The sequence below is a fragment of the Ammospiza caudacuta genome, chromosome 5, assembly GCF_027887145.1.
Source record: "Ammospiza caudacuta isolate bAmmCau1 chromosome 5, bAmmCau1.pri, whole genome shotgun sequence".
Taxonomy (NCBI): Eukaryota; Metazoa; Chordata; class Aves; order Passeriformes; family Passerellidae; genus Ammospiza; species Ammospiza caudacuta.
The window spans coordinates 32,209,241-32,229,472 of record NC_080597.1 but is presented as its reverse complement, the minus strand read 5'-3'; the positions used below and the strand labels follow the sequence as shown (position 1 = coordinate 32,229,472).

At 35.5% G+C, this 20,232-nt stretch overlaps 1 protein-coding gene across 2 annotated transcripts in view; it reads right to left on the bottom strand.

Moving 5' to 3' along the window:
- Positions 1-20,232, bottom strand: part of ANKS1B (ankyrin repeat and sterile alpha motif domain containing 1B) — a 412,748-nt gene that overhangs the window by 210,460 nt on the left and 182,056 nt on the right. For both annotated transcript variants that reach the window (XM_058804621.1, XM_058804622.1), the window contains exons 13-14: positions 7,456-8,036; positions 5,478-5,550 (exon numbers count right to left, since the gene is read on the bottom strand). In XM_058804621.1, the coding sequence (XP_058660604.1) occupies positions 5,478-5,550; positions 7,456-8,036 (654 nt within the window). The remainder of the gene's footprint in view (positions 1-5,477; positions 5,551-7,455; positions 8,037-20,232) is intronic.

Below are 20,232 nucleotides of genomic sequence, written 5' to 3'. Positions count from 1 at the left end.
TGTCAAAACCTTAAGTGAATTCCAAATACTGGACACCTACTGTTTTTCTCTTACCTAATATTTCCTATCCACTCCCAGAAGGGAATTAGATGGCTTTAATAGGCTTGCTCTTGGGCAAATCCATATTGTTTATTACTTATTTCTTCTAGCTACTTAAAGAAGTATATCTGTTCACTGACTTGTTTATTAATTGAAAATAATTCCCCACGTTCTTCTTTCTTTCCTCTTTTAAAGATAAGATCTATGTTATTCTTATTTAGTCTTCTGGTACCTGACACATCCCTCATGAAATCTCACAGAAAGTCACTAATAGGCCTAAGTTTTGCAGACAGTTAAGAAACCTAACCTATATAGTTTGTTCTTTCCTTATCTACAATTGAGGTTTTAGCTCTAGGATTAACTGTGGATGTCATATATTCACCAACAACCTCTACAGTAAACTCATGTAATAAAAAATCATGGTGTGCTTTTCCCCTCTCTGCTCCTACTCCTTTCCTTTCCTCCAGGAGCTCTCTAAGGTACTGAACATCTTTTTGTTCTTCTACTAATGCACTAATATAATTATATTATATTAAATCTTGCTACGTGCTTCTCAATGAGTGCTTTGGCACTTTTGACACGTCTCTACACACATGTGCTATTTCACCATGTTTAGTTAAGAGAAATTTTCCTCATTTTGCCTAAGGTGGAAGAAGAGATGAAAATTTAGCTCAGCTGGTATTTTACACTTTCTTTTCACATTGGGGAAGATTGTACTACGGTCTTTTGTAGATTTCTATTGAAACCCCCACAGATTTGTCTTAAACCTGTGCCCTATATATTTCTTAAAATTAAATCTTTGAATTTGTTGATATCGACCTTTTTTAGCTTTTTTTCCCCTGGGCAGCCTGTCAGTGTAATTTCTTACACAAAAATTGCAAATAAAAACTTCCATTACTATAATGTCCAATGTCTTTGGAAAAGATTCAACAACAAATATATTCTTCACTGCTTCCCTGGACACCAACAGATATTTAAAAGCTCTATCTAATCCTATTTTTGAGATCTCAAAGCAACTGATTTTGAAATACAAGCCAAAAGTTCCTCTCTTCTTCCCTGCTTCTATATGACTGTACTACTATTGTGATATATATGATAAAGTACCTACAATGTAAATTTTGTTGTAATATTCAATTAATTCTTGTTTTCCTCATTAACTCTTCCGTTATTTCTTCTCTGTTCCTTGTTATTCTACCATTAGCATGCAAAAAGCTAAGATACCTTGCAAACTGACCCATGACTTTCTCTAGTCACTTCTTTAATCTTGTTTTAAATCATCCCAGAGACAAGACCTATGTTCAAGTTGCGTTATTTAAGATGATGATTTCTGTTCTTGCCAAATGGTTCTCATTTTAAATTTCTCTCAGGAGAGACAAGAGCTACATTTAGGGTGTTATCTGACTGATGCTAGACTTGGACTTTATCTTGAATCTTCAACTTCTTTATTCACTGCCACAGAGCTTGATAAGAACGTTTGATTTGCTAGGATAATTCTTAGCAAAATAATTTTTAGCATTATTATTCTTTATCCTATGCTAATGATTGGTGGAATCCTTTGTGATTTGGAAAAATTTGACTTTTTGAAGAAACCCATAAGCCATAATTTAAGTGCCAGGTGTTGCAGATGTTTCCACATCACCTTGAGTAGAAGATCAGTAGCCAGCAGCACCTTTCAGTTCCTCTGGGTACCAGGGATTTTTTATTCCTTGGGCTGGTGTTTGGGGTTTTTTTCGGTTATCAAGAGTTGTTCTTACTTGTTTCCTGGTCAGCACTCCTGCTTTTAATTAGTCAGAGGACATCAACAGTCATCTTCCTCTCTGCAGTTTTAAGTTTGCTCCTCCAGTACCTGTTCTGTTACCAAATGGAAAGCTCTGCTTTAATTTTTTTGTTCCTGAATGCACACTGTGGATGAAATCCTCATGAGCATACTCAGTTTTGAATCTCTCCTTTTACTGCTCCTCTAATTGCTTCTTAAGAGATTTCCCTGGAGATCCAAGTGAAGTCTTTCCAGATACCACCAGTAGGAAAATATAGGCCAAAGTTCTGGCAAGTCTATTCAAGAATTTCATCACAAGATGTCATCATTGTCTAATTTTAAATAAAGCTATTTAATTATGAGCATACAAGATATTTCCTCTCAAATATTTTCCACTAAGAATGAGATACTATGTAGTACAAAAAGCTCTTTAGATCTTTGATTGATCTAGTATCTGTGCTTGAATTTCATATATTTTTGTTTTTATTAGCAGTTCATGAAAACACTGAAGTATAATATGAAGTACAGGACTAAGCAAACACTAAAATGAAGGATTCCATCGGAAGCTACGTTTACTCTTCAGTATTACCAGGAATTTTGTTACTTGCTAAAAAGTTATTAGACAAGTGAAGTTGTTTGAATAATGTGCTCAATGATCCAGATGCTTACAGTTCAACAGCAGAAGTTTCTTTGATTTACACACTCTGAACATTAAAAATATTATTTTTAAGCTTTACAGATAAGCTTTTTCCACATATATTCAAGTAAAAACTAAAATCTCTCATATTTATACATAAACTGATGAAGTATTTCAAAATTATATTATGTGATACCATACTACTGAATTTTTATTCCTAAGCATAGGCCAGATCATTACCTTTGATTGTGCTATGTTTAAGGAGAAGCCTGCTAGCAGTGAGAAGTAAGAACTCCTTATTTCCTCCTAGATAATCTATTACTTGGTTATTACTTACCCAATAAAAAATAATGTACTTGAAGTCTAACATTATAGTAAATCAAGGCGACCCGTTACAGGGAGAAATGATGCATCTGACTCTATTGATATTAGAAGGCTAATTAATTACTTTATTATATTATTCTATACTATATTACACTATATTATACTGCATTTAAACTGAAACTGCACAAGCACTCAACAAAATCTTGTGACTGTCTGCTGACCGACAGTCTGAACACGCACTTGGCCCTGACAGGCCAAGGAAACAAAACACCACCACTCTGGGTAAACAGTCTCCATATTGCATTCTACTGTGGCACAACACACGTGCAGCAAATGAGATCAGAATTGTTTTGATCATTCTTTTCTCTGCTTCTCTCAGGCTCAAACAATGTGAATCCCACATAACATGTTTGATGCATGCAATTCATTTGATTCAATAATAGTTCCCTTTGCTTTGCTGCCTAAATTGTGTTTGACTAAATCTTGAAATGGCCAAAAGGAATGAAAAGTGGAAGACATACATGTGAAGCTGCATGTATTCAGGTCTATAGTAGAAAGACATGTCGTTATGGCAAGCTGCATGTAAAGCAAAACTGATAAAATTAAAGGAAAGATAGCTGTACTTCGATTGATCATAGCTTGATGACTTAATTAAGAGCAAAATCAAATTATCATCCTAAACTAGCTAAAGACTGTGAAGAAGTTGACAGGAAAGAAAAAAAATATTTGTGTTCAGAAAGCTGCACACTGAATAGAAAGTAAGTAAGGACTTAATGTCCACTCTGGGAAAAGAAGCAAAGAGTAGATCTTCTGCCATCTGCAAAGGTTGAAACCCCAAATGCCATATTTCTATGTCAAGAAAAATTAAGTTTGCAGTAGAAGTGCAAAATGGCTGATGACAAGAGTTGTAAGGTATTTTCTGATCTTAAAAAAGTAAAAAATGAAAAGCAGTAGTCAGTCATGGGAACAACAGATAGAGTAGTATTTACACATGACCAAAATATGGAAATTGTCAGACATATACTGTTGGTATTGTCTCCCTTTCATGGCTTTTACTTGCTCTGCAGCTTCTTACCCTACACCCAATTTTGCCTTTGGTGCCTGTGTGCTGCTGTGGGAAGCTGTCCCTGGCTGGATGCCAGGTGCTCAGCAAGCCACTCCATCACTGCCCTGAGCAGGACAGGGCACAGGAGAGAATAACACAGAAAAAAACCCCTTGGGTCAAGATAAAGGCAGTTTAATACAACAAAAGAAAAGGTCTGTGTGAAACCAAAGGAAAACAACAGATTTATTCTCTACTTCCTATTAGGAGGTGATATCCAGCCTCCCTCTCCTTTTTCTTAGCTTTTATTGCTGTACAGCCCTGTATGGTGTGGAACATTCCTTTGCAGCTTGAGTCAGCTGTCTTGGATATGTTCTCTCCCAAGGTCTTGCCCACCCTCTTCCCACTGGCGAGGGGGGAGTGTTGGAGAGAGCCTTGATGCTGGGTGAGCCCCGGGTGTTTGACAGGTGAACACCTTTCTAGGTACCCATGCAAAGAACTGTGAAGGCTGCTGTGGGAAAGATAACTCCATCTCCAGCAGACCCAGTACAATTACTATGATAAAATATAAGACACAGAAAACCCTGAATTATTTATCATATCTTCAGAAATTATTCACTGTCTCCTAATGTGGAGTTTGTCTGTGGACAGTTCTGTTTTCCAACATTGCAAGTTGCACAACGAACAGACTGCCAGAACACGCCTAGCATTTCTCATGATATTGTCCCTTACTCTTTTTAGAAAAAAAAATAAGCTGAGTTTGCTTGTTTTATCTGCAATTATATTTGCATTCAAATTAGTTATTTTCTCTTTATCCTAGATCCCTTTTCACTGCAAGCTACTGTTAAAATAGCTGTGTCAATTATATTTAATTGATAAGACACAGTTTCATCCTGTATATATGTAATGTTCCATGAAATGGACAGTTGTTCAAATATATCCTTTCCCCAGTTTTAAGTGATAAGGTACATAACATCCTGCCCTATATATAAACCCAATGCAATTTTTAGCAAGGATGTACCAGTACAGCTGAGTAACACAGCTTTGCCTCAGGACTAAATTATTTGGACATGCAAGTCAGTTTTCCCTCCATGAGTTACGGAGAAGACATAATAAAATGCTTTCAAAATTCTTATCAGCACAGTTGCACAGGTTTATGCTGACAGACCAACAGGCTAAGCATGACTTAGGGTTCTTAGTAGCAGAGGTTTTCAAATTTTCCCATCATTGCTAACACCAGTCACTGTCTGTCAGCAACATTTTCATCCCTGTGACAAATATTTCTTCGAAGCAGCATTATATAGTACAATACTTAAAAAAGTGTCAGCACTTAATGGATTATATATACTAGAGTTCCATCATTCCAAACAAAACCTCATCTGAAAAAGATTGTAAAATACCCCCCTAGAAGAAAGGCTTCAATACAAAGACATTAATGGAGTACTTTTTCTGGTAAGATTTCAAAACAACATTAATGACTCCAATATACTATTTAAAGCAGCAGCTCCAGGACACTGGGCCTAATGCATCTCTAACAGTAAACAACACAGATTCTGTTCATGGTTATTCAAATATCTACAAATTATTTCAACACAGTGGGTTACTTAGCAATGTCTTATCCACAGTTTCCCTATGGACAATTACGTCAAAATAAACAATAGCTACTTGTTTTTCCTTACTTGTAGCGTGATCTTTCATCTCCCCCAGTCCAGTATTAATTCCAGCATCTATTGAACTCATGATTTTATCAATCTACAAAAGAGAGAACAGTGAAACAATTGTGGGATCCCATCTTCAGTATTTTATTTTAGTTTTTCATGCATAGATTTATGGCATTATTACCCTCATTAGGAAAAAAAAGAATCAAAAATGCATAATGAAAGGTAGACAATTAATTACTCCACTTTGATTTGGAGATTGCAATTTGATTTGCAATTTTGTATATTAGTAAAAACTAAGGCTTGGGACTAGTATTTGTTTTTCCATGGTAGAGTTCCTTACATACTGATGACTCTCATTATCTAGGTATGGCCAGTAGTGGTTTATTTAAGCAGCAATATTAATGAATAAAAAAAATATCTTGTATGTTCCAAAGTATTTAAAATACACACAATTAGATCATTTGTTCAATTCATATTTCCAGAGAATTTCCTAGCCCTCTTTTCTTTCCATTTGCCCCAAGGGCAGTAAATAAGTATGAAACATTGAAACATAGTTGTGTTCCCACATATCACAGAACAACATTCTCTGTGAAACAACACTGCACTGGTCCCAAAACCTACTCACATGTGTCTAAGGCACATTGAACTTACTAGGTCAAAATCACTGTATCTATTTTTTGTGCTGTAAGAACAGGACAAACCAAAAAGTGAATCAAAAGGTTGCTGTGGACTAAGAAGATAGACAAAGAGAAACACATTTTACTAAGCTTACTATTAGGACTAGTAGGAAAAGTATGTATTAGTCACTGGTGACAGGAGAAAGTCTGGAAATTATGACAGAATCTGAAGATTAAGCATTCATACTTTAGACATAAATATATACATTTATATATGGCACTTTTTAAAGTTTAAGATCAAACCTTGATGACCATGTAGAACGGCAAATCTGTACCTGATTCTAATCAGGATTTTATAATAACATATCCAAGCTGTAAAGATCAAAACCTGATATCCTTAGTACATCTTCACTGAGAGAGTATTTCCCTTACAAAAGTGACTTTAAATGCCCTAACGAATCAGACACTTAGGTTAGCTTGAAACATTTTCCTAGAAAAATAACCAACCACATAATCAAACTCGGGGCTCTTTCTGAATGCAATAGCACCCTGGAGATAGATGAATTTCCCCACTGTAGTAGTTTTAAAGAGAAATTCTCACATCTCTGTAGGAGCAGCAAAGATCCAAACATTTCAAACTCTTAATTCACCTCACTGAGATGGGTACTTCTGTGTCTATGAAGAACCATTTACATTCTTGAAATTCAGCACAGGGAAAAAAGTTAAACATACGGTATCTAAAAATTAATTTAAATTGAATTCCAAACCCAAAATAAAATCTCTCATAAGGGCAAGCATGTGCACTACAAATTCAGTGTGGAAATTTCTGTTAGTAGTTCTGAATTCATTGCTGCTATAAGATATTCCCAATTCACACAGCAGCCAGGTATGTGCCAAGCATTTTGCACACAGGCTACACACTACTTAGAGGATATGCTACATAAGGAGGGCTTGTAGAATGCCCAATCAACTCTCTATTGCTGCCATTTTCTCCTGGCTCTTGCTAATGGGCACTGCCATAGTGGAAATAATTAGCAAATGTGTAAAAAAAAGGCACAGTTACTAAGGATTTTACCAACATTATTATTGTCAGTGATGAGGGCTTTAGTAGACAATAAATTCAGTGCTACAAAAAGTTGCAGAATTACTTCTGGTTAACTTCATTCACTAGGGAAACAATAGACTTTATTGAGTGGGCAGCATTAGAACAGAAATGCTTTGCATTTTGTGCCAGCTGTTGAACTCCCATGCAGTACACTGTGACATTCACTCTGAAGTTTGCAGTGTGGAATATTCACTTTTTATTTTGTCTATGAAACTGAAAACAACAACAGTATCTTCACAAGACCATAGTAATTAAAAAATGAAAAAAAACTTACTTCTTCCCACTCTGATGTGAAGGAAGGTGTTCTCTCTGAATTCCCTTTGGAGCACTGTGGCTTTGGCGTGGGTTCACTCCAATTGCTTCTTGCTTTTTTATCATTTGGTGGATGGGTGATAAGATTAGAATCAGATTTTGAAACATTTTTGCACAAATGCATTTCCAGCAAGGTCTTTGGTAAAGATCGTATTCTGCCCAGCGTGCACGCTCGCTCCACAAATCCCCCAGTGCTAATAACCCATTGTTCACTGACCCTTGGTGCACCAACCAGGGTATGATTTTCTGCTGGTTTATTCTTAGTATGAAATATGGTTCTGTTTACAATTGGTGGCTTTTTTTTCTTAACAGGAGGATCAGAGGTGCTCTCTTTCCGTAGCTGTATCTGCTGCGCTGCGCTCTTGCTCAAAATGCTTTTCTCCAGTGGCCCACTGCACAGGTTTACTTTGCTGTACAGCTGCAGTGGATTTTCAGGTGGGTCACACGCAGGTGATGATCCATGAAGTAAACCTGCAAACTGCTCAGCGGGGTGTCCTTCAGGAAGCTCACTTTCAGTCGATGTTTCACCCTGGCTACGTTGCTCTGAAATGAGAGAGAACCTTGTAAACATTAAAGGGTGTTAAAATACTGCAAACAAAAAAAAAAAAAAATCCTTATTCCCCTCAAAATTACTTTTTAATGCTGCTGGGTACATTCTTATGTAATGAAACAAAAGTCAACTATGCCATGAACTGATTTATTATTCTCTTAAAAAAAAAATCTAAAATATGACTATATGACTATTTTATCCTAAAATATCTGCTGGTAGAAGAATAGCCAACAATGCTCAGTGCTATATATAAGACTCCATGAAAAAACAAATTTATAAGATAAAATAGGCCATTGCTATTCCATCAGCTAATGATATCTCTTTTAATTTGCTATTGAGCTGAAATGTGCAAAAATTATATAGTTTAGTATGATGAATTAGGTAGGTAGTTTGTAGGTGGTAAAATACATGAAGAATCATTATTGTCACAAGTATTCTTAGTAATTTTTCTTTTTATAGCCTTATAATAATAGGGAATTTACACTATGATGCCTTTTTACTGACAGTCTCTAAGGAATAGATTTGAGTGCTGTTTTTATTTTCAGGAACTTTTGAGAATAGTAATAGTAACCATTGGGAAAAAAGAACACAAAATCAAGTCTTTTCAAACACACTTAATATGTAACTTAGCACATACATAAACACAAAAAGAAACCACAGAAAAATGCCCTACTTTGGCAAGGTTTGGAGTGGATTATTAAAATTTTGTGACTCTTTTTTACGCTTGTTGCTGAAAGAACTAGGAAGGGGGGAAAAATGGAGGTCTGAGGTGCCTCACTTAAAGTATTGCTGGGCTTACCATCACTCTATCAACATGGCATTAAGTCAGCATGTTCTACCCAGAATAACTGTGTCCCTACTAATGGTCACATCTCTATAACTACTTCATTAAAGATAAATAAATTCATCTCATTCCTTCTAGAAGTTGTATGTTGTAGATGGACTCTAACTGCAGGACTGTGAGCACAGCAGCCGCTACCACAAGGAATTGAGCATAGCATCATGACATAATGTGCAAAGATATTGAGTAGTTTTCTCCAATTAACTAAAATATCCGCTGACAAAAGAAAACCCCAATCAAATCTCAAAATATCCTTTCTAAAAGAAAGCAGTGCTTGACTTTACAAATGACAGAAGAAAGATTTTGGTGTGTACTTCAAAACTTCATCAACTCTTTTACTAGTCAGCAGCTTAAAAATAAAAAATTAAATGTTTTTCTGTATATGATAAAATTCAAAGAACCTAACAAAATACACTTTTTGTCTTGGAGAAACAACCGACTAGAATATACTTCAGACATTTTTGCAACCAAAAAGATGTAAGGTCTTATGGAGAAAGGTTAAATGTAGGATATGACAGAGCTTAAGGAATCAATAAACCTAGAAAAATTTGGTTTAGGGGAAAAATTCAGGGGGAAAGGAGGACATGGGGTATCCTCTCTTTGATTTCTGAAAGTTGCTGATTTATACATATGTCTGCAATTTTGAAGGTGAATTCAAAATGAGAAATAAATTATGCAAATAATTAGTGGCTTTGGTGCTTTTCCTTTACATGAAAAACTCAGTAGCTGAGATTCTGCTCCAGATTAAGACACATCATTTTTCTACATGGGTAGGAAGCATGTTAGCTTCTACCATAGTCAGATATCAGATTAATAAAATGAATGGAACCTATAACTCCCTGAACTCTGTTAACTGGGCTAACTACACTGCCAGTGACTTATGGGAGACAGCATTCAGTTTGTGTCCAGATGCCTTCATGATATATCTGTCATGAACTGAATCCTATTTTGATGTTCTAGACAGGTATCTCATAGCTGTGTATTGAACTCATTGAACAGATAAATTTTTTTTTTAATATTTAAAAATATATTTTAAATATATTTTAATATTTAAATCAGGAGGGAATAAATCAAGAAAAACAAAAGCTTACAGAACCTGGATTGCAAGAAATTCACTACTAGTTTTGCTACATCTATGTTACTAAATAGTACTGGCCAACAGCTACAAGGATCTGAAGGAATTACTAGGCTCATGTCCTTTAAGCTAAACTCTCCTTAAGACAGAGCTGGTCCATTCCAAATATTTACTGGGAACAGTCTCTTGTCTCAGCTAAAACTTGCACTGTGCCAGGGTACTGTCTAGGTAGGTCTATTTAGTATTGGCCAAAGACTGACAAAACATAAACAGTTTAAGAGTACAGACTGCCAAGCACCAGTGGCATCTCATGCCCTGATTTTGCTCAACTTATTACTGTAAATGACATAAGTTCATTCTTACTGAGAACACCCATTCCCCTGTGGTCAGTAAATATATTTACTGGCTACTAGAAAGTGTGTATCTCTCTTTGCAGCAATGCTGCAGTGATAGCATATCAAAACATTAATTCTGGTTGTTTGAGAGTTGATGCGGCAGCAAAGACCCCAAATATATTGTATGAGCCTTTTTCAGCTCGATCTTTCACAACTCTTACTGTACTGTGAACACCTAAGGATATATATTCTACTTTAGGTAAAACTTTCATCTTTAAAATACCCACACAAATACTTTAAGGAAGTCAGGAAAAAATAAAACAAAGGTTGCTTGTGCTCCCATTAGTCTTCTTATGTGTTAGCAAGTAGTCTATTCCACTTTTTATAAGATCACTACTAGTTTTCAAAAATACCCTATTACATTTAATGTTGAGAATGAAGTTGCTCAATGAAGAATTTCTCAACATTTCCACAGTATCATAGAACTGTCCAGTTTGGAAAAGGCCTCTAAGATCATAAGCCCAACTGTTAAACCAGCACTGCCTAGTCTACCACCACCACAACCAATCCGTGTCCCTAAGTGTCACATCTTCACAACTTTTAAATATCTTCAGGGATTTATATTCTCTTTGTTCAATAAGAGTGGTCTTATTGCCTATTTACTGCATTTTTATGATGCCCACTGTCTAAGAAGTTCACAAATATCAACTCACATATCCTTCTAAGGTGAGATTGTAATGTGATATTATGCTAATTTGAAAAATGGGAGATAAGGCGCAGAGATATAATGCTGAAAATGCAAAAATGTTTAGGCATTTGATTTCAGATTCCTTAAGATTTTCTCTGTTCAGAGTATTAAACATTTTTAAACACAGAATATTTTCGAAGCATGGTTGCTACTCATTTCAGTAGATCAAAAAAATCAGACCCTTAATGCGTCAAATTCATCATTCAAAAACCAAGGAATATGGTTAATGGCTACCTGGATAACCTTTGGTTATTGGCTACTTGGGTAACCTTTGGTCTGTCTTGACCAGAGTAAAAAAAGCCCTGGCAGAGACAGGGAGACTCTTATTAAAGAGACTTTTAATAAGAGCTTTATTAATTATGTGGCAAAGTAAGCAAAGATCTTATAGCTATATATTCTTCACTCCATGATTTTGAGCCATGCAAACCACATCTCTACTAGACAACAAAAAAGACTGGGGCTGTTAGGAAAAAAAAATCCATGTGGTCATGACAAAGGTTAAGGAGCAGGGAGCACTGCATGCTGCACTGCAGCCCTGCAACAGGTCATGCAGAGTGGTGCCATCTGCATCCCTGGACAGTTTCAAGACCTGGTTAGGAAAAGACATGTCTGATTTCATGATGACAGTCCTGCTCCAAAGAGGAAGATGGACTAGAAATCCTCCAGATATCCAAAAGTTTAATGAACCAATTATAATTCTGAATCTTCTGCCTTTTGAACTGATAACTGTTAAGGTTAATGCTCTTTGTATACTGACTTGTATTATTATTCTAGTTTCCTAATGAAGTCAATATTTATTACTTTGATGTTCAGCAAATAAGGAGAGCACAGAGATGGACTATAGCACTGCTCTACATAGTACAGTAGTCTATCACTCCCTGTCATGTTCTAAAGAAATCACAGAAGGAAAAAATAAACCATACAACAGATAATCATAAAATAATTTCCTAGAGTATGTTTTTCTTTCTTTTTCCAAGTCAGTATTTGTTGACCTAAGACCTGAAATGTTAAATGTTAAATAAGCTCTTCAAACTGCATCATTATCTAAAAATGCAGATTCATTGTTCATGGGAATATCCAAGACCTCCATCTCAAGAACTTAAAGAATGAAAAGCTTTACACAGGATAATACCACTACTACACTCTTGCTAAAATAGGAAACTTTATAAAAAATTTAAATCCTTGCTTTTAATAATTTCCCATCTCTGAGATAGATTTTTTTTAATTGCTGCATATTTCTGTCATAAACTTCAAGAAAAATGATACTGAAATCAATATTTCTCCTGAGGCTTAGTAGCAATGCAAAAATGTGATATTTTATATATTATTTTCTGGTTTTAAACATATAAAAATAATTCTTATTTTGAATATTGCTGTGTATTGAAAAAACCCCATGCTATTAAACCAATTATTAATTCTTAATTTTATTTCTTATTATTATTATTTCAACCAACTTAACTGGCACCAAGAATTTATATAAATAATTACATTACATAGGTCTGTACTCAGTGAACATCCATTTAATAATGACAGCTTTTTCTTCTCCCAGACATTTGAGTAAGCTTTATGAGATAGAACTTTAGGAAAGGGGGTGAGGACACAAGAGAACATGAGAAGTTCAAGCTCTTGGACTCAATCCCAGTGGAGAGAAGCATTCGGCTTATAAGTATTTTTTTTTCTTTTTGCAAGTACACTTATTTTTGTAATTAAAAAAAAAAAGCCAACAGAAAGAGATTTTGCTTCCTTACCAGATACTGCTTTTCTTACCACTTTAACTTTTTACTTGTAAATAGTATCATAATACCAAAACATAAACAGATGTCATTTCTACAGAACTTTAGTGTTATTACAAGTGCACGTACAGCTTATCCATCTGAGGATTACTTCTGAAAATCACTGTGATACTGCCATAGCTGTGTTACAAGGAAAACATTTACATTTGGAACTACAAATAAATTCAGTTGTGCCATAATCTCAAAGCCACAGATACATATTGCTATTATCACCAGTTTATATACAACCAAACTGGTATTTAGGCAGCAGATTGCAATTCAATCAGCTATTTATTTTCACAGTGATGCACCCCAGCACAGTTGCTCATGGTACATATATAGAACTCCATGGAATACCATTTCTCACTTTCAGTATTTGAGAGTTATAATTTACAGATGCTTCATCAAACTCAGATATTTTTTCCTGATTCTGACTCCAAGACTGCAGAGCACATTAAGAAAACCAGAAGCATACTGAATACTGTGAGTTTTGCATTCATGTAAAATTGGAAATCATCTTATTCACATTTGTATCTCAAGAGATTCCATGTTCCTAACTAAAGTACATTCAGGAGAATAACAGTTGTTAATAACACTAATGAAAAGAGCTGTAATAGATAAATTATAATGACAGAGTCAGATCTTTAACAGGCATTGCTGTTGCCATGGCACAATATTTTTAATGTAAAATAAAAATCCACTAGAAAATTATTCTATAGCTATGGTAACAACTGTATTGTGACATGATTATTCTATTCAACTTCTGTTTTCATTTGATCCAGAAAGATGTTTTTAGCATCACACTTTGCACATGTGTAATATCTGCCCAAAAATGTATTCTCAACTCCCTTTTCCCCACATTCAGTTGACTGCTAAAACCAACAGTCAGAACTGAGCAATATTTGGAAACTACCCTCTTAAAGAAGGATGGGTAAGCATATTTGCATAGTAAAGATTGCTTTGCAAGCACTAGAATACCCTCAGTAGTGAGGATATCAGCTGTATAGCCAAAGCGTTATAAAAAGGGATGATCAGCAAGAAAAGGCATAAGATCAAGAAAATTCATAGTATTTAAAAACAGAAGTAGCAATACTCAGGAAGTCTTTATTTCACACAGCAAACAACACTGTGCTCTGACCAAGCTACAGCTCTTTGATTGCAGTACTTTGGCTGCAGATATCTTAGATGAAGCAGAACAATATTTTCTCACTCAAGTCAAAGTTATAGCAAGGTACAATGGACCTTGCAAAGGATAGAACAACAAGATTACTAAGGAAGCGGTGAAGACTGTGGGCTTCTACTGTCACCAGCAACAACACAGAAGAGGAGCAATAGTGTCCAGCCAGACTGCAGTTTCTTCTTCTGGTTATTCCCAAATCTGGAGAAACCAGCAAAAAGTGGTTGGCAAGGTTGCTGTAGATGGTGTCCAGGCTCTGTGTCCAGGTTCCAACACTGCCAGCTTCTCAAAACCCATTCCCTTAGAAATCACAGTGAGCGTCTCTGTGGGTTGGGAGTTTGCTCTCATAAGCTTCAAAACTGCCAATTCACCCCTTAGCATAGCAGTCTGCACTTGACTGTGTACTGAGGGGTTTTACTGCCTCACAGTCTCTACCTTCATCTTTTTCCTATGACCCATCAGGAAATGAAAAGATGAGAAAGATTTTCAGGGAAAGATATGGAGTTTTCTGAACGTTGCTTGCCAGTATCTAACGAAGAAAAAAGCTTTGGGTGAGGAAAGATATTAGGCAGTTATTACTGCCAACTCCAACCACATTGTAATGCCTAAATATAGTCCTTGCCCAAATTTTCAGCAATAGCAGTGTAATATGGTACAAAGAGAGTTAATTTTAGCTCCTATTGAGCTGCTTTGTCTCTTCTGTACATCTTCAGGTTTTTCTGATACATGTATATTCTGTATTTGAGGAGGACATAAATGTAATTTTCATAATCACATAAAGGGTTAACCTTTTACTGCAAAATTCAACACAGACAAAAATAAAGAGCTGCAGCTGCCACCTCCATAATGCCGTTTCCATGAGGATTTCTTTCTATGTGACTATATAAGGCTTGGTTCCTAGACATCTTAAAGACAGACAGGGTCTCATGAACCATCACATTTTACAGCACAAAATTCTGCCTTATGCCTGCACATCAAAATAAGGATTCTTCAGAAAAATAACATGCTAACATTTTTATGGACTAAACATATCAGACTGATAAAATAATGGTCAACATCCCTCAGGTGAAATGCTGGACAAATTCAACACTCACATTCAAGCTAAAATTCTGCTGGAACGCTTCAGCTTAGCAATGCAGCAAAAGCAAAAAGAAATCCTCTCAGTGTGTCTCTAAGTTTTAGTGAATGTTTCATAAGAAATTCTGAGAGGTGAATGGCAATGGATGTAAAATGTAATTCTGCAGAGAGATCACATATAATCACACTGAGAAATTCTGTGGGGATCTCTTTTTTCAGCAGAAAGCAGTTGAGTGGGTTGTGGCTGTGCTCAGAAAGTACATGTTAATTTGACAATATAGTACGGCAGGGCAGAGTAACACAAGAGGAAAACTTGTTACACTTAATAACTAAAATCAGTGCAAAGCAGTATCAGTGTGATAGATGAGCTCTTGTATCCTTTGGTTGAAGACTGTAAAAAAACCCTGTTACATGTTCCACTCCTGGTATTTCACACATCACATGCAAAGAAGGAATGACAAATTCCTCCACCAAGTGGGAACAAAACTTACGACATACAAGGCAAAAGAAACTGTAAGAAATAGTGGATGATTCTCAAAATAATGTTTCTAAAAGGAGACGCTGCACAACAATTTTGTTTAAAAGGAATTATTTGCCCTAGCAACAACTCAGTTTCCCCCAGCATGAGACAAGACCAGAAAGCAAAGAAAGTGTATGTTCTGCCATTTGCACTGATCATACATTTCTATTTTCTAACCTTGATATAGAATATATTCCTGATCAGAGCAGTGTTTTTAAGATATTTCAGCTTGTCTCTTCCCTCATTCCATGTACAAGATCATCTGTGCTCTTTTTCAACTTATGTTTCAAATCCAGAAGGAATGGAATTGGTGCTTTCATAAGAAATAATGTGAAATAAAGGTGCCCTACCCCAGTTTTTTTGCTGAATCTATTAGGTTGTAGGGACAAAAAAGTGTACAAAAATTAAGAATGTACAGAAAATATCTCTGGCTGTAGAATGAAATTTCAGTTCTAGATATAGGTACATATACAGTCATGGAAAATTACATTCAGATTTTAAACTCTATGTGGACCATTCACTGAAATTTTATATATTTGCTTACATGTGACAGTATTGAAACTAATCACTAAAAATCATAGTCTTTTAGCAAACTTGCAGCTCACGACATTTTGTAGTTATAAATACTGACTGGGGAAAATGACAGAATAAAACCAAATTAACTGTATTTACTTTCTCCAAATGACTTATTTGGGGGATGCAAATTTGACAGGATAACTATTTAAATTCTTTTGAAAAGTATTTACGAAACATAAATGATCTTACAAAACATTGACACAATAATGTGCAAAATAATTTATCTAAGAATAATAACTCTCTAGGTATATTTAATATCTCCAAAAGTTGTTTACTTTTCACAAGTAACTGTATTTACTTTAAAAAGTAACATTACACACAGGATGCTTAGAAGAAGATGTGAAACAAAGAGCAAATATTCAAGTGGCTAAATGCAGACACAATATGGCCATTTTAGACACTACACAGTATCCAAAGTGATTGCAAAGGCTGACGGGTGTGACACGCAACTTGGAAACCTCTGTCTTTCTGGTGAAGCAGCAAGAGCTCAGAAACAGTATTTCTAGTATCCAAGTTGGTCTAGACATCTGGTTTGGCCTTAGAATTGTTTCTTAGAGATTAAATGCCAGCAGAGAAGGAGTACTGAGGGTAGACGTAGACAATACATCTCAAAGAATCCTTTATAGTAGAATAAATAATTTAATGTGTGCATATACTCCATTTCAGAAGACTTACATACACTTACTTTAAATAGGAACTGAAAACTTGTTACTATTTGAAATAATGATTGTTGATACTTCTACCAAAATAGCCATCAAGTTAAGAGTCCAGAACACTTGAGTGCCACAGAGCATGAAAGGCTGGGTGACACCAAGTCAGTTCCAAAATACCAGTTTATGATATTTTGGAAACATATGTGCATTTGGAACATGAAATTAACCTGCTTTAAATTAACTATGACTGCTAGGGGAGTATCATAGTTAGAAGCCAATGTGTAGCCTTTTTTAAGCCACTAGGATGCAGAAAAGCATGTCTCAATTTTAGATACAGTGAAAGGAAAAATGAGCATTAGACTACAATTGCTTAGACATGGAAGAGTGGTGAGTGGCATTGGAAGACAATTACAAACTTTCATGCTCCACCACAAATGACACTTTACAGAGCTCTCATACTTCACAAATACAACCAAATAAACAAAAATATTATCATGAAAAACTGTATGATTCATCAGCTAGTTGCAGGACAGAAGCTCCCACAGAGACTGAGAGGCATAATTTAACGTAATTAAAACCCCTCTTACACAACAAACTGGAAAGTCACGCAACACAAATGCTACACATAGAAACTCTGGATAATTTACCTTCAGTTAGGATCCTATAGGAGTTAGAGGACAGTTTCACCTACTGCAATAGCTGCAGCAACAGAGTAGATTACCACTCACCCCACTGCTCTTCAAACAGAAGGTATCACCGAGCAGCTCCAGGGCCAGAGCTGAGTGTAGGAATGGCTAACCTGCTTAGAGGGCTAATCAGCTGCCCCACTTTGGGCAGATTAGTTGAATTCACCTGGTTTATTTTGCTTGAGCTGGATTAAAAGTTCTCACAGAAACCCTTCTGCTGAAGCCACGCCTGGGGACATTCTATGAAAGAAGTGCAATGATACAGAGGTGCTGGTCACACCTTCAGCTACTTCCACTGACCTCTGCCATCCATGAAAGGAAGATATTCTCTGCAAAGAAGGGTCTGCTGTTCTCTCTGAAACACACAGGCAGATATCCCCCAAAGGCACCAAATAGCCTTGCTTTTCAAATATGGTACACCTACTAAAAATAATATTTTCTTAACTGGGGATAATAATGTACAATAATAAACAGTAGCAAGGTCTAATAAAGAGGACTAATTTATCAAGCTAAAAGCACTATAATGGTACAGCTTTCAAAACCATTCTCCAGACTAGTAGAAATTTATATATTTAAGTTTGTTTAAGAGTCCAGAAACTGTAAATAGGAAAACAGAAACTCAGTCTAAGGGATCAGAATATAGACTAGTATTTGTGGGAATGATACTATTCTAGTCCCATAACCTATAGTCCAGATTTTGTTCAGCTAACAGTCTGATCAGAATACCAGGAATAATAGATGGTAGAAAACTTTACCAAATAATCTCATCCAGTCATTTGCACATCTTTAATAAGTAAAGAAAACTTCTGATGTAATTAGATACTTTAGATTTAGAAAACACCTTTTTTGACCATGAGTTACTTACTTCTCATCTACAATGCTTCAAGACAGGTGGTGAAAAGTTCTTTAGGGCCTTAAACCAGATACATCTGAAGCAAGGCAGATGTAGAATTTTATTATTGCTTAATTCTGCTCTAATTTATTTATATTACGCTTGCTGTCATCAATAATTTTATTTCCCTGTGAACTAAGGCCTCAAACCAGGCAGATCTTATCCTTCTATCATCTATGTATTTCAGCTGTTTAAGCAAGTGTGCTTACATTTCACCTGGGGAGACAACAGATCACTGAGACATTGTTTTGTAGATTTGTGGATGGGAAGAATCTCCATGAACAGGGAAGTTCCTTGTAAAAAGCAAGGTGAAGAGATATAGCAAGTTGTCTAATTTACCAAACATACCCATGAGAAATGAGAGTGCAGAAGTAGTTTGTTACGTCAATCATAAGTAACAAATTATTGCAGAAACAATACTTTGATTGTTTCAATTAGCACATTCTTCATTTGGAATAAATTGGAAATTAGATGATCATGGTATCCTGAGAAATTTAAAACAAGTCACTTTTATTCTCTTTCTAAAAGCAAACAAGCATGACTAGCAGCTCAACATATGAGACAGCACTCTAAGAGATATACCAGAAAAAAAAAAACTGCAGGTTATTTATTTCTTTTTCTAAATTTTATTGTTAAAATATCAAGAAATTACCATGAAAAAATTTTAATCACTTTTCTTATTAAAAGTGGGCACACATCTTTTTCTTGTAAGAATAGGAAAGAGAGAGAAGGAAGGCAGAGAGAGAACAGGAGGAAAGAAAGAAGCCATTCTGATGACCACAGATAATAAAACCAGAAACTCTTGATTAGACTTTCAAATCAGAATTGTCCCCAAAAAAGACTTTTTTGAATGTGCAATGTGGTTTTATGGTTTTTTTGTTTTTTTAATTTATTTTTAATTAGCTTGCAAAAATCTCATGAAGACACAAAGACAAAATGTCAAATCTTTAGACAATGCTTGTTTCCTTAAAGCATTTTTATGGAAGCACCTATAATAAAGCACAGTAAAAAAAAGCAAAGATGGTCACACCTGGAATAGGTTGCCTTGAATTTTATACTGTTTTTAGCATTTCACATTAAGTTAATTAATTATTCCTCCTATCTGCACCAACCTAAATGAAAGAAGGCTGATGATGGTGGTGGGAATAAATGACATTCATTAGGTATTTCCAAGGAGAATGATAGCAGTTCTTAACTGAACAGGGAGTCAACTACCAAATGGGACATAGATACTGGCCTCTTTCTAGCCCAGTTAACAGATAACTGAATTTTCTTCAAGTCTTTAGATGGAAAAGAGGGCACTAAGCTGTTAAAATCTTCTTTGCTCAGAGAATACATGGCGGGCCAGAATTCAAAGGAATTGAGACAGCTACAGTACTGGTAAATAAAGAATAAATCTGCACAGAGGAAAAAGAAATATATTTTTTTTTTTTGATAGCAGTTTCATTTCTTCCAAGCATAACTTGGATAAATTCCAAAAAACCCCAAAAAACATCTACACATATATGAGGATATACTGTGTTTTCAAACCAAAATTGACTACACCAATATGAACATTGATCAGTGAAGTTAAAAAGTAAATTTAAAGTGAAACTTGACTTAAGTTCACCACACAGTCAGACTATCAATATGAAGCCTAAAAGTCTGTCATTTGTAATTGCTTTCAAATTCTCTAATCAATTTGAATTTCAATCTTTTTTTGTCATTTGACAGAATCCCAAGACATGCAGTAATCATCACAGAGAAGTACAGAAGTTTCAATCAAAATAACTGCCTGCTTCTTAAAAATGGCATTTTTCTTCTACATCAGGTAAACCACACTTTGTACTGGAGCCAA